The sequence below is a fragment of the Eulemur rufifrons genome, chromosome 13, assembly GCF_041146395.1.
Source record: "Eulemur rufifrons isolate Redbay chromosome 13, OSU_ERuf_1, whole genome shotgun sequence".
Lineage (NCBI taxonomy): Eukaryota > Metazoa > Chordata > Mammalia > Primates > Lemuridae > Eulemur > Eulemur rufifrons.
The window spans coordinates 15,309,776-15,327,776 of NC_090995.1; the positions used below are offsets into that span (position 1 = coordinate 15,309,776).

At 44.7% G+C, this 18,001-nt stretch overlaps 1 protein-coding gene across 5 annotated transcripts in view; it reads right to left on the reverse strand.

Moving 5' to 3' along the window:
* Positions 1-18,001, reverse strand: part of BMP2K (BMP2 inducible kinase) — a 102,004-nt gene that overhangs the window by 21,578 nt on the left and 62,425 nt on the right. For all 5 annotated transcript variants that reach the window (XM_069485443.1, XM_069485446.1, XM_069485447.1 and 2 more), the window contains 4 exons: positions 16,201-16,373; positions 15,119-15,199; positions 11,521-11,702; positions 6,947-7,104 (listed from right to left, as the gene is read on the reverse strand). In XM_069485443.1, the coding sequence (XP_069341544.1) occupies positions 6,947-7,104; positions 11,521-11,702; positions 15,119-15,199; positions 16,201-16,373 (594 nt within the window). The remainder of the gene's footprint in view (positions 1-6,946; positions 7,105-11,520; positions 11,703-15,118; positions 15,200-16,200; positions 16,374-18,001) is intronic.

The window sequence follows — 18,001 nt, forward strand, 5'->3', positions numbered from 1 at the left end:
AATATTAGATTCCAAGTCCATTATTATAAGCTTCAGGGAGTAGTCCTGAATTTAATAAGTACCTGTTGTTACAAAGCCAAGTTTAACAATATAATCAGTGCTAGGTTTCACTAAATACAATTAACCTAAAAATCTAATAAATAACTTAGTCTGGTCCATTTAAACACTAGTTTTCTTCAACTTGTACATATCAGACCTGAACTTAAAGCTTACTAAACAGAGACATATTTGGTAGACTTTCTCCAAAAATACACTTAGAAAAAGTATTGCAAATGGTCATTCATCCATCAAGTAGGTAAATTCTATTTCTCAGTGGCAGTAAGAAGTAATTCACTACATTTTATCATTCACTTCTCTTATTACTTTTCATTACTAGCAAACCATTCACAAGCACACACACACACACACACAGAGACACAGATAAAAACCAAGTTTATTCATTCATCCAACAAACATGTGAGCACCTAGTTTGTGCCAGGTACTATTCCAGGCAACTGGCAGTAACCTCCAATACAACAAAGACCTCTGTCCTCATGTGGTTTATGTGCTGGTATGAAAAAACAATAAACGATGAGCACAATGAGAAATGTATACATTACGTTAAAAATACAGCTGTAGAGAACACCGCAGTGCAGGGTGACAGGAATTAAAGCAGGGGGCACAGGCTGCAGGACAGAGCCATCCTCACATTCACGGTGACTAGGCAGGAAAAGACTGGAAGGGAGGCAGGGGAGTGGGCTCCTGGGGAAGGACATTCCCAGGAAGAGCCAGAGCCCAGATGCCCAGGCAAGAACAGGACTGGTGCGTCTGAGCAAGAGCTCCTGTATCCTCCTTCCCTAGCTACCTTTTCCCTGCTCTCAAACTCCCCACATAACAGACACACATCGGTTGAGAACTTCCCGATTTTTATAGGATGTCTCTCTACCCTCTGATCCTTAAGCAATCAAAATTCTACTCTCTGGGACTTATTCTGCCTCCTTTTCCAGACATTTTAGGCATTCCTAAGAGTAGACCCTTGGTCCACAGCTATTCAGAGAAATCCAGCTCATGCCTGGGCTGACCTGTATTCAAGAATTCTGTGGGTAAAGTACCCTGGTCTCAGGGTACCCTGAGTTCTAAGGGACTGCAGGGCGGGGAGGGGGAATCCAAATAGAGCTGGAATTCTCTAAAAATCGACTTGCAACCTTAGAGCGAGCGTCAAGCCCGGGCAGAACCCCCAAGGACAGTGTCTCTCAAACTGGACGTGCATGGCCATCACCTGGGGACTTGTTAAAATGCAGGTTCTGACTGGTAACTGTGGGTGGGTGCTGAGACTCTGCACGTCCACAGCTCCCGGGTGACACTGACACTGCCGTCCGCAAAGCACAGTCCTGAGAAGACAAGGCCCTGGAGGCCCCAGTGCCCCAAACATATTAGGTTATTAAGTACGAAACGTCCGATTTCCTTAAGTACTAAGTTTGACAGTTGATATCTCTGACACTTCACTTTGACATTTCTTGTTTTTTTTGTTTTGCTTTTAATTGTGCAGGTACATCCTCGTTCTTCCAAAACTATGTTTTGGCTTGTGATTATCTTGCAAATTATTTTTAGAGCAATTTTTGTGAACCCATGGGTAAGTCAAAAATTTGTGATATCTTCGAATCTGAGTTCCGTCGTGGAACCGAAGCAGCACAGACAGCTCGATATCAACGACGTGTTTGGGGAGGATGCGGCTGATAAACGCACAGCACGTCGATGGTTTGAGAAGTTCCATTCTGGTGATTTTGATCTTGAAAATGAGTCACGTGGGCGACCTGAGACCAAGGTGGACAGTGATGAGCTGAAAGGTGTCGTGGAAGCGAATCCATCTCGACCTACGTGTGAATTGGCAGCAAGGTTCGACGTTGCTATTCCAACAATATTGGACCATCGGAAACAAATGGGCAAGGTAAAGAAGCTGGCTAGATGGGTTCTGCGTGAATTAAACGAGCCTCAGAAGAGAAACTGTCTCCAAGCTTGCCTTGTCTTTGCTTTCACGACACAAAGGTGAACCATTTCTACACTGTATTGTTACATGTGATGAAAAATGGATTCTTTTTGACAATCACAACCATTCGGCACTATGCTTGCATAAAGATGAAGTGCCGAAACACAGTCCACAACTGAATATTCATCACAAAAAGCTAATGGTGTCTGTTTGGTGGTCCAGCGCTGGTATTATCCACTACAGCTTCTTGAAACCTGGTCAGTCAATTACAGATGTCTACCGCAACCAGTTGGATGAAATGATGAGGATGCTTGCGATTAAGCAGCCGAGACTGGTCAACAAAAACAGGTCCATCCTCTTGCAAGACCACATATGGCAAAAAACAACGCTGCTCAAACTACAGAGGCTGGACTTGGAAACTCTCTGTCATCCACCGTATTCACCAGACCTTGCACAAACTGACCACCACGTCTTCCAGGCTTTGGACCACTTCTCCCAAGGAAAAATATTCAATTCACAACAAGCTGTGGAAAATGCCTTTTGAGATTTCATCGCCACTCGCTCTCCAGGCTTCTCCGCTGCTGCATAAACAAGCTACTGTTAAGTTGGCAAAACTGTGTCGACAGGTCTAGGCACACACTTTGATTAACTGTACTGTCTGGGATATAATAAACTTTTGATTTGGTAAATGTATAAACAACACTGTGCGATTATGACAAAGTACAAACGTTATCACGTAGGGGTGAACTAATTCTTATACAGGAGTCCTCATGAGTAAACATATGGAGATATTTCTATGCTAACTTCATTTATCCAATTATTTCAAAATAGGAATGTGAATAAATTCCTAATAAAACTGAATCATGTTCTCATTGTTCCACAAAACAATTTTTCAATAAAATATTTTTAAAAAACAATTTGGATTCCTACAGTCCATGAGATAATCTGGGTCTTAAGGCACAAAGTACAAAATAAATATACATATTAACTTTTAATTATTACCTATAAATAAAAATGAATGAAATGGTTAATGTAAAGCTACTTTTCAAATACAGTTATCCCTAAAATGTACTTAAGTACCATTTTCAAATGATTGGTTTCCTTTAGATTAGAAAAAACTTGAGCTTGATTTGTCCAACGTAAGAAACTTACCTCCACCTCCCTCCCCCCAAACAAGAGTGTTGGTGAATAAAAACAGTATCTTTAAAATTTTTAATTGATATAGATGGTAAAAATACAGGATTTAAAAATCCTAGAATCAAAGTACATTCCATAATATCATCACAAAATTAAAATACTCTACAAAGCTAATTCTGCCGTATACATGGATAATGGCCCAAAAGGCTAAAGGGTTAATGAATATGGATAAAAAGTACAGTCTTCATCTGACAGCCTTGAAACTGTTCTAATATATTTGAAAAGTTCTGTCACTCTGCACTGAAAAAACAGTAAGAGGTCTGAATTAGCTAAAAAGGGGACGGGAATGTTTTACAATAAACTGATTCTAGATTCAGATGCTGATATCTATTTCATTCTGTGGATTCACACACGAAACAACACATTCAGTAGAATCTGCAAAGCAACCCCAGTCTTGAGTCTTTTCTATTCTTCCTTTTGGCTAATCTGATGCAATTTTAAACAGAAACAAATCTGCCATCAACAAGAAATATTAATTACATTAGGAATCATTTTTAATTAACATCTAAAACTACACAGCTTTTTGAACAAATATAAGTTAATAATTTTCCCAAAACAAACATCTGTATTCTAACTACTGTTTAATGTATTAAATATTGTGACAATTTTAATTGTCACATTAAATATTGAAATAAATATTGAAATATGACAATATTAAATATTATGGCAAGATTTCTAAAGTTTACATACAAATCTGGATGTTTTGGTAGAAAATAAAATGCAAGCTTAAATTTTTAAAAAATATCATTGAGATAGGCTTTATTACTAATGCTTTCTCTTGATTTAATGTTTTGGTCTTAAAATAAGAATGGGTAAAAAACTCTGAACCATAAACGACATTCATTTACAATGAAAGCAAAAGCAAGAAAAATCTATGTTATTTTATATGTTAAATCCTTTTGCCTGGTATATGGAATCGACCGTTTTCTTAAAGGTCATTTAAAAAAAAAAAAAAGCCGTTACCAATTCCTAATTATTTTAGAATTTTAAAATATCAAAATGAGTATGATATTACATTGACTTCTGGATAACACACACAAATATTTCACAGACAGCATCTCTTTTTTCACTTTTTGTTTCTAAACAAACCACCACGAATCATGTTCAAAATAAAACCTCAAATAGCAACGCATTATTCTGAATGCAGGCAACGCCTGTAGTTTTAAGAGCCTTATAAAGGTTTCCAGTGTCTCACTAGAAAGCATTTCATAAACCAAATGTAAGTTATTTTAGAAAAGAGTTTAGAAAATTGTTATTAAATATCTATGGTAAAATATCCAATTTGGCATTTCAAATGCATCAATTATTCATTTATTCACTGTGGAAAAAGCAGTTAGGGGCAAGAACCAACCAGTGCTGTCCAACCGTTAATTTTCACCGCACAGTCAGCCTTCCGCTGAAACTCGTCAGGCCCGGAAGAGGTCTTTGGCCATCGGCATGACACAAACCCTGTCGCACAGATCAAACACTACAGACCTCACTGCTCGCGAATCAAAGAGGCGTTAAAGACGAATGAATTTTACAGTTAAGTAAAACTTTGGGAGGAAATCTTCCTAAACTACACACTACGCATTATTTATAATCATAAACTTTATCATTACAGACATTTCACCTCTCGAACCCCATAACAATGACTATCAATTATTAAGAGAAAAACACACACTTTTCCATCCCTTGTCATTCGCCACTTCTGCTACGGACCTGTCTGCTCACAAAGCCCCTTCTACTTTGATTTTTAAATTACCACTGAGAAACCTGATAATTTACGTGCAATTTTTAAATGCCAGCTAAAGGCCAATAACCTCTTAAGTCAGAGACTAGAACTTCTACAGTGATGAGGAAAGGGAAAGTAGCATTTATGTACTGAGTGCCTGGACTCAACAAATTATTTCGGTTAATTCACCTGACAACCCGAGGCGATAAGCATCGTTATGCCCAGTTTATAAATGAGCACGTCAGACTGACGGTAGCTGAGTGACTTAACTGAAATCACGACCTAGTTAAATGTTGTTAAATGTCGGGATCGGAATTCCTGTTTTCTGGTCCTGTGTGCCCAGTTAAGGACACAGCCCTGCGACAGTGATTCCAGTAGCTCGGGGGCCACGCCAGGCGGGTTTCCAAGTGGCTGAGGTCGCTCCCAGTCTGACCTCCTCAAAGTTCCTCTCGTACTTTCACTTGGAACTCATAATAATTATACTTATTATAAATAATTATAAGTTATATAACTTATAAAAATACTGCAATCAAGTCCAAATGCTCTTTGACACACACACACACACACACACACAAACACACGCATCCACAAATTACACAGTTATCTGACCATGAAGTTTGAAAGCAAGCAGTTAGTTAAGAACTCTACATGCTAAACCCAATTTTATGAAGTTATATACACACAGACATCTTCACATACTGCTCTTGCCTATGGTTAGGTAAATGAAACTTGGGTGTCATTACAAATTCTAGGGAGATTAGAATAACACATATTTATAACACACAAAATAATGCAAATACTTTACCAATTCCATAAACTGATTTTTTAAAGTATATTTTACCCAAGGAGTTGAAAACACTGATTTAGCAAACCCTGGTCAGGACACATTAAAATTAATACCATTTGCTTTAAAAATAATCCTTCAAATTATAATGATTTGGTTACTCCCTGCATCTCCCCCCTGCCAGCCCTCTGAAAGAAAAGGTATGTTATTTCCTTTTTTAAAACCTTACTTTTGGGGCTACTCAACATAAATTCTAGGAAAAATGCCAAACAAAATAGTTGTGGTTTAAAGAAAAATTTTTTTAATAAGATAAGATTGGTTTTACCAAAGTTAACAAACCTTTATTAAGGGCTCAGAACTCATTCTTGTATCTACAGGTAGTCATCAATTTAATTTTCATAATCATATAACCAATATGTAAAATACAAATTTAAATCTCAACTACTCTTACATGGATTCAAGGCATTTATAAATTTTACATAAAATATACACAAAAACAAACCATTCCATCTATTAAATGTTGTCATAAGGCCAGGCTCCTAAATAAAATAGAAATTGGGAACTGTAAAGCCCTTCTTTTCACATGCAAAAGGGGAAAGTGAGCTTTTTCCTCCTATTTTGCAACTCACTCAAAACACCCACAACCCTCTTTCAAAAAAGAATATTTTCAAAGTATGCAGGGCACAGCTGGACATATATATTAGGTAGTTTAAGGAAAGGCAATGATCCCAAGTGAAAACATTGAGATACCTGATTTAAAGTGAAAAAGAATTTACATGACTTTTGCTCTCTCAGGACGACAAAGCCGCCCTCACGTCCCCACTGGCTGCAGAACATTAGCGGAAGGTCGGAGCCCACGTTTCCTTTCAGGCCCTTTCAAAGGGCATCTCAGACCCACAGCATTTTCTACCGAGTGTGCAAGAGACAGAGTTGCAAAATGATTAAGGAAGGTAAGATAATAACGTCTCCCTTTTTACCTGAACATTAATTTTCCATGTTTTGGAGATACTATGAGTTTAACATCCATAAATATGCAGTATTTAAGTGTTAGGGTATCGGCACACTACCAGCAATCTTGGATTTAATAGCTATTATCAGGCATTGATTTCTAATGCACACAACATAGTCTGACAGTATATGTAAAAGAAGACGGCCTGAATTTTGCCCTCAAATGCACAGAAAGAATTTTCTACACACCACCTGAAAGCCAGTCTTTGGCCTTGCTGAATAACAACAGGGCTGTTATCTTACTGTGAAGCAAAATAAGCCTTCAAGTGTCCCTTACTTGATCTTAGAAGGTCAAATTCTCTGTCCAGTAGTTCCTCTTCTGTTAACTTGGAGAAATTATCCTCCCCAAAAGGATTCCACCCTGACATATCAGGCGGATTGCTGATGTTCTTCTGATGTGCAAAAGTTGCAACAGCCTCTTTATCAGCAACTGACCTACAGTAATAATTGAGAAAAGAAAAAGAAGAAAACAATTAGAATTACTAAAAATTAGAACAAAAATTTACAGTGCCCTGGTTCATACTTTACAAATGCGTAGAAAACCAGAGCATCATCATTTTATCACGGTGGAGGTGGCAGATAGGGGCCCGGGATGGAGACAGAACACGTAGGATTCGGGTTTTCTCCGTAAGGTACACGAGCTCCACCATCGCTCCACCATCGCCTACGTAAAGGAACATTAGCTGTGTGCCCTTGGGCAAGCTCCTTACCCTCCCGGTGCCTCAGCTTCCTCATCTGTGACAAAGGAACGACAGTATCTACCTTACGGGGTGTAAAGGGAAGAAAACAACGTCTAGCAAACAATAAGCCGTCAATAAATATTAGCTGTTCTTATCACAGCAAACGAGTTTTGAAGTGAAGACCAGGTGCCATATCAAACAGTACGACTCCCAAATCGCTACTCAACAGTGTCCTGGCTGTGTTGAGCCACCACAGTGACCTTCCTTTTGACAAGGCGTCCCCTGTATGGAGCTGCTAGGGCGGCTCCATGAATCCGCTCATGCAGGGGAGGGACCTGCGGCCTCGGGGCCACACGTGGACTTCTGGATCCCTGAGTGCGGCCTTTGGACTGAATCCAAATGTTACAGAGCAAATCCTTTTAATAAAGGATTTTAATATCTTAATAAAAAATACAGTTCAGTTTGGACCCATTCTGGGGAGGCATCAACTGCCAAGGTCTACACCTGCGTCCACGTGACGGAGTCCTGTCTCCGACTCCAGGACCATCTTCACGACGTGCAGGTCCTGTAGGACACAGCCGAGAGAAGGCAAAACCCAGAGAGAGATGGGCACTCCCCCCACGGTCTGTCAGTGATCCCTTCTAGAACTTTCCAATTCCCTACCCAAATCACCCTCCTCCCATTCCTGGAATGAATTCATGGATTCTTCTTGGCAGACTCCACTCACTAGGAATTCACCTCAACCTACAGTCTAAACAGGTCCTGGAATACGTGTGCGAGTTCTCCGACACTCCTCCCTTCCAAGGGTGAGGCCCGCTTCTGCTGCCCTTGACTATGGCTAGACCCGTGACTCCGCTCCAGCGAATGAACTACGGCAGAGGCACCAGCACAAGACTTCGGAGACGGGGCCATAACAGGACATTTCGGGGTCCTCCCTGCTCCCTCTGGGATCACTTGCTGTGGGAGAAACCCGAGTCAATGATCCCTGAAGGGCTCCAAACAGTCTCTGCCTGGCCCAAGAGAAAACTCAGGTAGCCTTCTGGAGAAATCCGCGTGGCGGGGGATCGAGGCTTCCTGCCCCAAGCCTGCGAGTGAACTGTCCTGTGAGCAGACCCTCCAGCACAGCCAAGCACGGAGAGGACGGCGGACACGGCCACCCGGCTGGGCCACTCCCAGACTCGTGATCCAAACAAAGTGTGGGAGACCATAAATGTTTACTTTTGTCTTAAAGCACTAAGTTTTGGGGTAATTTATTAGGCAGCAACAGACAACTATTATACTACAACAGGGCAATTATATATCACAATAAATAAGATAATATATGCATAGAGGATATTTATGTTAACTATTATTGGAATACAACACAGTAATACTCTCTAATATTCATACTAAAGATACATTAACACAGAAGAATATAAATTTTAGCAGAAGACTAGTGGGAAAGAAAAGGGAAAACATCATTCTAAGACAGTGACTCTTCCCTACTGACTAAGGAGCTAGTGGGTTTCTTCTCTCGGCTCAAACAGCAGCCCCCACACACTGAGAGACGATCAGCCCCATTCTCACCGTACACGGAACCATCGTAAGCAGGAACACGCGCTCACAGAGCTCCCTAAAACCTGTGCTAGGGTACAGTGCACTCACACGCCACCCCACGCTAAGCAGGGACCGCAGCGCCGCGCCGGGGCACCAGGCGGCCAGTGCGGCGGGCCGAGCCCGCAGGAGCTGTGCGTTCCTGCCCTCCGGTGGCCGGGGACAAAACCGTCTCTGCCCCGCTGCTCGGCCCTCTGCCAAGCTCATGTGGTGTCTGCTCGTGCCAGCGTGAGTGCCTCCACCATATCCCTGGCCACGTGACTTCACGGAATGGAGCCAAACAAGTCCCACACGCTGTCACGGAGAGCCAACTCATTATTTCCCAGCCTGGGGTATACAAGATCATTTCAATGATAAACTAATTTTTTAATTTTAATAGTTGCACAGAAAATAGGAAAAAGTACTTATCCAGCATATCAAATCTGTGATTTCTTGAAGAGCGTCATCACAGATGAGAACAAAGCAGGCATTGCCATAGCAACTCACACGCGTCACAGGCATCAGCACCTCGAATCTCTGGACGTCCAATTCTCTCTAACTAATCAGAAATGTAGACGGTGTACATGCTACGGAACACTAATGTAAATTCTTTCACACAGGGTTCTAACTCATGATCCATTCTCATCAGTGACACAGCTCACCTTCCACAAGCTGACAGTCTTTCAGAGTAAGACGGATACGTACGCACATGTGCTACATCAGAGAAGACTATTTAATACCTCTTGGACTTTCCAACTAAATACACTAGATTTAACTGATAATTTTTGCTGCTAGCCAGGTGTGATGGCTCACGCCTGTAAATCCTAGTACATTGGGAGGCCAAGGCAGGAGGATCTCGTGAGGCCAGGAGTTCGAGACCAGCCTGGGCAACACAGTGAGATCCTGTCTCTACAAAAAACAGAAAATTAGCCAGGCCTGGTGGCGCATGCCTGTAGTCCCAGCTACTCGGGAGGCTGAGGCAGGAGGATCGCTTGAGCCCAGGAGTTTGAGGTTGCTGTGAGCTAGGCTGACGCCACGGCACTCTAGCTCAGGCAACAGAGCAAGACCGTCTTTGGGAAAAAAGAAAGAAAAGAGAAAAGAACAGAAGAGAAGGGAGAAAAAAAGAAAGAGAAAGGAGGAGGGAGGAGGGAAGAGGGAGGAAAGGGGAGAGGAGGAGAGGAGGAGAGGAGAGGAGGGGAGAAGAGAAGAGAAAGGAAAAGAAATTGATGCTACTTAGCATCACAAGTAAAAAAGAAAAAGTTAATCATCCAATTAATACAACAGCCTCATCAGTATCATAAACTATAACAATATTGAGCAGATGATCCTATTTTTAAGGAAAATTATTCCTTTCTTATCAATGGGGGACTTATTTTCATATATGTGATTTGCAAATTGCAAATTTATTAGATTACTATTTGCATTTCATAGTTTACATTTTAATGGCTCTAATTTGTTCAAAATATGTATGTTTTAATTTTATTATTTACAAAAACGCTATTAATCTATTTTAAAAAGTGCTCTGCGGGCAAAGTCAAAGCTTGTAACTAGAGCAGGTAAATGACAAAGGGTCTGGCGAGAGCTGACCTGGACCTTCGACCACACGCTGTTCTCCACTTACACAGACTTGTGCCAATTCAGGAACCCCAACTTCTGCTTTAAAAAAGCACTTAAAAAAATCAGTTCTGTTACCCCTGTCTCCCTCCTTCCTCACCCCCGTCTCGATCTCCACCTCCCCTCCCCCGACTCCCGCACACAGGTGGGCAGGGGATGTGCAGTGCACAGATGTGCTACCGTGCTGGTCTCACGTTCCACCCCCCACACTTCACAGACACCCTTTCCAAGCCAGTGTTTCAAATCCTGAAATGCCATCGGACAAGAGCTTTAGTGGTCCAGTCTACAGTTACTTTCTCCTAGGTATCTAAAAACATTAGGAGGTGTTCACAGCGATTCTTAATTACAAGATCTTGAGGCACTTACCGTTTCATATCCAAGTTTGAGAGCATTTGTATCAAAATTCGTTAAGTATTGTGATGTTTCTGATATGAATTATCCATGAAAAGTAACTACTAACCAATATATCTGAATAGCCAAACATACTATTTCCTAACTACGTTATGCTAACAGTAAGTTTGCTGTATCAGATCATGTTAAAAAGAACCAAATAATCTATTTAAAAATATTTGCTCTAATTATAAACTAAATTATACAGTCTTTATGAGTGATCAGTCAAATTAATCAAAAGTAATAATATATAAGTAAAAAAAGGTTAACCTGTCCTCAAGAATTTTTTTTAATTACTAACATAGATTGCTAGGGTTTTGTTTTTACTTAAATTACCAAAAAATGCCTTTCCATACAAGCCAGTAATGTCCTTAGCCCTAAGTACCACTAGACGTTGCTGAGCCTTTTCTGCAATTAGCAGTTGCCAGAATTAGCTGATAGGCTGGAAGGACGGGGACGCACAGGGACGAGAGAGGACGAGGGGGGCGGAGGGCGGCTCTGCAGACAGACAGACTCTGAGTCGACTCCGCGACTCCACTGGGCGTCGCATCCACCCCCACCACGATTCCCTTCGCACCCGCCGGGGAGAACTTGCCTGTTGGCACCGTAAGAGGCGTCCACGACGGCTCCAAGCTGAGCGGGGAGCGAGGCAGGGTAGGAAGCCACGGCTGGCGAGAACTCCTGCGGGGAGGCGAGGTACTCGGGGGAGGCCTGCGGCTGCGACAGCGGGCGCTGCGCTAACACCTGCTGCAGGAAGGCCTGCTGGTACTGCCGCATCTGAAACACAAGCCACATCATACACTGCAAACTCACGTCGCTCAAGCTGGTACTGCCGCATCTGAAACAGAAGCAACATCATACACTGCAAACTCACGTCACTCAAGCTGGTACTGCAGCATCTGAAACAGAAGCCACATCATACACTGCAAACTCACGTCACTCAAGCTGGTACTGCCGCATCTGAAACAGAAGCAACATCATACACCACAGGCTCACGTCACTCAAGCTGGTACTGCCGCATCTGAAACAGAAGCCACATCACACACCACAGGCTCACGTCACTCAAGCTGGTACTGCCGCATCTGAAACAGAAGCCACATCACACACCACAGGCTCACGTCACTCAAGCTGGTACTGCCGCATCTGAAACAGAAGCCACATCATACACTGCAAACTCACGTCACTCAAGCTGGTACTGCCGCATCTGAAACAGAAGCCACATCATACACTGCAAACTCACGTCACTCAAGCTGGTACTGCCGCATCTGAAACAGAAGCCACATCATACACTGCAAACTCACGTCACTCAAGCTGGTACTGCCACATCTGAAACAGAAGCCACATCACACACCACAGGCTCACGTCACTCAAGCTGGTACTGCCGCATCTGAAACAGAAGCGACATCACACACCACAGGCTCACGTCACTCAAGCTGGTACTGCCGCATCTGAAACAGAAGCCACATCATACACTGCAAACTCACGTCACTCAAGCTGGTACTGCCGCATCTGAAACACAAGCGACATCACACACCACAGGCTCACGTCACTCAAGCTGGTACTGCCGCATCTGAAACACAAGCGACATCACACACCACAGGCTCACGTCACTCAAGCTGGTGCTGCCGCATCTGAAACAGAAGCAACATCACACACCACAGGCTCACGTCACTCAAGCTGGTACTGCCGCATCTGAAACAGAAGCAACATCACACACCACAGGCTCACGTCACTCAAGCTGGTACTGCCGCATCTGACACAGAAGTGACATCACACACCACAGGCTCACGTCACTCAAGCTGGTGCTGCCGCATCTGACACACAAGCGACATCACACACCACAGGCTCACGTCACTCAAGCTGGTACTGCCGCATCTGACACAGAAGTGACATCACACACCACAGGCTCACGTCACTCAAGCTGGTACTGCCGCATCTGACACAGAAGTGACATCACACACCACAGGCTCACGTCACTCAAGCTGGTACTGCCGCATCTGACACAGAAGTGACATCACACACCACAGGCTCACGTCACTCAAGCTGGTGCTGCCGCATCTGAAACAGAAGTGACATCACACACCACAGGCTCACGTCACTCAAGCTGGTACTGCCGCATCTGAAACAGAAGCCACATCACACACCACAGGCTCACGTCACTCAAGCTGGTGCTGCCGCATCTGAAACAGAAGCAACATCACACACCACAGGCTCACGTCACTCAAGCTGGTACTGCCGCATCTGAAACACAAGCGACATCACACACCACAGGCTCACGTCACTCAAGCTGGTGCTGCCGCATCTGACACACAAGCGACATCACACACCACAGGCTCACGTCACTCAAGCTGGTACTGCCGCATCTGAAACAGAAGCGACATCACACACCACAGGCTCACGTCACTCAAGCTGGTACTGCCGCATCTGAAACAGAAGCCACATCACACACCACAGGCTCACGTCACTCAAGCTGGTACTGCCGCATCTGAAACAGAAGTGACATCACACACCACAGGCTCACGTCACTCAAGCTGGTACTGCCGCATCTGAAACACAAGCGACATCACACACCACAGGCTCACGTCACTCAAGCTGGTACTGCCGCATCTGACACAGAAGTGACATCACACACCACAGGCTCACGTCACTCAAGCTGGTACTGCCGCATCTGACACAGAAGTGACATCACACACCACAGGCTCACGTCACTCAAGCTGGTGCTGCCGCATCTGAAACAGAAGTGACATCACACACCACAGGCTCACGTCACTCAAGCTGGTACTGCCGCATCTGAAACAGAAGCCACATCACACACCACAGGCTCACGTCACTCAAGCTGGTACTGCCGCATCTGAAACAGAAGTGACATCACACACCACAGGCTCACGTCACTCAAGCTGGTACTGCCGCATCTGAAACAGAAGCCACATCACACACCACAGGCTCACGTCACTCAAGCTGGTACTGCCGCATCTGAAACAGAAGCCACATCACACACCACAGGCTCACGTCACTCAAGCTGGTACTGCCGCATCTGAAACAGAAGCAACATCACACACCACAGGCTCACGTCACTCAAGCTGGTGCTGCCGCATCTGAAACAGAAGCAACATCACACACCACAGGCTCACGTCACTCAAGCTGGTACTGCCGCATCTGAAACAGAAGCCACATCACACACCACAGGCTCACGTCACTCAAGCTGGTACTGCCGCATCTGAAACAGAAGCAACATCACACACCACAGGCTCACGTCACTCAAGCTGGTGCTGCCGCATCTGAAACAGAAGCCACATCACACACCACAGGCTCACGTCACTCAAGCTGGTACTGCCGCATCTGAAACAGAAGCCACATCACACACCACAGGCTCACGTCACTCAAGCTGGTACTGCCGCATCTGAAACAGAAGCAACATCACACACCACAGGCTCACGTCACTCAAGCTGGTACTGCCGCATCTGAAACAGAAGCCACATCACACACCACAGGCTCACGTCACTCAAGCTGGTACTGCCGCATCTGAAACAGAAGCCACATCACACACCGCAGGCTCACGTCACTCAAGCTGGTGCTGCAGCATCTGAAACAGAAGCGACATCACACACCACAGGCTCACGTCACTCAAGCACACATCTGTTTACTACGTTCTTTCCTCTTCACACTGGTGACAAAATCAGAAACCTGAAAAACAATTATCTGAAGGAGCAACTATACTACTACAAAACTACAGCAAGATAAAAAATCTATTTAAGAAGTTGTAAAACTAGGGTCACTTGGCCAGATTCAAAAATCCTCCTTTAAATATTTTAAGAAAAATGGAGCAGCTCAGAGTCGCTAGTGTGGTGGATGCTGTAAAAAAGGTCAAACTATTCTCTGAAGCCAACGCACTTTCCCCGTATGTTCCATGAAAGAGACACGACAGGAGACTGTGGACACGAGGCCGTCTCCCTTACACTACCAGGTAAGAGAAGTGTGTTCATGAGCAGATCACAACACGCCACACGCAGGCACCACAGCTCCAGGCGGTTTAAAGCTGCTTGAGAACACATGACTCGCGTTGATAAGATACGTGTGACTGACTTAGTGGAACTGATTTTGAAACACTAAGTTCGGAATAATGCTGTTTACACTGTGCATGCCAACACAACCACGGACCCTGGGAGGGATCTCCAGGAATCACGGACACTCACCATGGTGGGGTGCGGGGCTGCGGAGGGCTGCGGCTGACACGCAGGGTGCGCCGGGAACGGCTGCTGGAGCAGGTGCTGACCCTGCAACGACAGACACAGACCAGTCGCCGTCACGCGTGCTCTCCGGTGCCACAGCCCCTTCTCAAGCACTGGTGTTTCCGTAACAGCCATGGGGGAGCTCAGTGGTCCAAACACTAACGTGCCACAGCTCCGGTCTGTGAGTGACTGTAACTTACATACGCTTATGGGAATTGCTTTCAAAATTACCAACGAAACTCAACAGAAATCCAACTGAAACCACTTTCAGCACAGTTCGGGTGTGTTCAGAAGAAAGCTACACCTGAACACATCACCACCTTGTCCCGGCTGCGCAAAACCCTGAAGTGACGTCGGACCAGGGCTCCTCACAGCGACCCTGCACCGGGTCATCCGACCGTCCCACGCTGGGTCTGCAGCCCAGAACCACAGCAGTGTGGCAGGCACACAGCTGGCTCAAAAATATGTCAGGAAAGGATGAAAGAACGATGGTGACAGGAGTTAAATTTAAAACAGTTCAGTGAAACCAGGAAGGTGCAGGTTCTGATAAGGCAAGAGACAGGACAGAACTCAAGCGCATTTCCTTCTACGTCCCTCCCAGCTCTAAATATGCTGCCTCGCCCCCCGCCCCACCCTGTGCCAACCCAGGCAAAAAAACAAACAAACAAACAAACAAAATCTAAGGAAATTTTACTTCTGAAAAGCTTACTGTCACCTTTCCAACACTAACATTATTAGTCTGTGAACTCAAAATGCAACCTCAAGCAGGTAACATTCATCATAAACTGCACTGCTGATTCGAGAACACCACGTCTAGACGAACTTTCTTTTCTTCAGTCGGCACCAAGCAACCTACTTAACAGAGTATTCCCAAGTCTCTCACGGAATGCAAAGTAAATACATACGCTTGCACAATCAGAAAATCAGGGGAGATGTCTGCTTGCGTCTGGCGCTCAGGATCCCCGCGACACAGAAAGGCATCCGCGGACGCTCCACTGCCGCCTGCGCTTCGTGACAAAGTGACAAGGTCACGGAGATTCACTCACCTGCTGCGCGTGGGCGCCCGGCGGCAGCGGGGGCTGCGGGGGCTGCGGGTGCAGCGGGTGCAGCCTCCAGTCTCCCTGCTGCAGCTGCTGCAGCACGCGGGGCGGCTGGGGTCCCTGCGGCGGAGCTCCCTGACCCAGCAACACGTCAGGGCCATTTCCAGGTCTTGGTGCCCCTAAAATAGGTTTCCAAAAACTTGTATTAACATACCAATGGTTTCAATAAAATGGCCAGATTTCACACACTCATTTCAGTAATCGTTTAAGGCATTTATATCTTTATAACAGAAAAACTTCCGTATGTGTACAGTTTAAGGGGATTATTTAGTGCAATTTTAAGTACTCAGAAAATTTAATTTTGTCATCTATAACTCTGAACAAGCCAACACGTCAGAAACACTTCCTGCTGCATCTCTCTGTGGAGACGCCAGCCGTGCCAGTGCGTTCTACGTCTCCCAAGCATGTCGTGCAGTATTATGGGTACGTATCGTTACCAACGTGACTCTCAGTCTAGAATGCCATCTCCTCCGACTGAAATTTTTCTCATCCTTTAAAGTTTAACCTCCAATCTCTCTTCCTCCTTCCTTCATCTAACACCCAGCCAGCTGATTACATTTCAATCTGTCTTGCACGTATGAATGGCTTACGTGGCCGCTTCCCAGCCAGGGGCCCTGCAGGGAAGGGTCTGTTACCTGTTAGAGTCCCAAAGACCCTTTTATATAACAGATGCTCAATAAATGCTCACTGAAGCGAATCTATTAACAATGGCCCCTAAACGGATATTTACTTATAGGCTCCGTAAGTTTTACTCTAGGCAAATTCTGAACTTTTGAAATTAACTAAAAAGATACACACATCAGACCAGGCGTGGTGGCTCACGCCTGTAATCCTAGCACTCTGGGAAGCCAAGCCAGGAGGATCACTTGAGCTCAGGAATTCGAGACCAGCCTGAGCAAGAGAACAAGACCCTGTCTCTACTAAAAATAAAAAAAATTAGCCGGGCATGGTGGCGCATGCCTGTAGCCCCAGCTACTCAAGAGACTCAGGCAGGAGGATTGCTTGAGCCAAGAAGCTTGAGGTTGCTGTGAGCTAGGCTGACGCCATGGCACCATAGCCCGGGTGACAGAGTGAGACCGGAAGGGAGGAGAGGGGAGGAGAGGGGAGGGGAGGGGAGAAATTAGTAATAATAAAGGCACAAATTAATGAAATAGTGAGCTAAGAAACATCAACATAGAGTTAATCAATAAAATACTGGTCTTTCAAAAGACCGATAAAGACAGCTCTGGGCAAGCCTCACCAAGAAAAAAACAGCGAAGATGCAGATAAACATTAGCAATGAGGGAGGCAACATACCAGAGAAACGAGGCAATTAAAAAAATTACCAAAAAAATACTATATACAATTTGCAAATAAATTTGAAAATCTAAATAAAATGGACAATTTCAAAGGTGCATGAGAGTGTGTCCATAGCGTGGAATACCATCCACCTAGTAACCACCACACAGGTCTGTGCGCCCCGGCAAGCGCGGCTTCCCAAAACACAAGCCAGAAAACCATCGAGCACCAGAGAAACGCACAGCATGAGACACCCGTGTCCAGGCACAGACACGCCAGAGCGTGGACAGGGACGGGGACACACACGCGCTGCTGCCAGTCACGTCTCCTCTGACTTTGCTATTGTCTCTGACTACTTCTGTCTAATCTGAACATTTTAAAAGAAAAATATTCATGCGTTACTTTTTATATAATTTTTAAAGGGAGAAGTAGTGTTTGAAAAATGCACATACGGGGAAAGAGTGTAGCT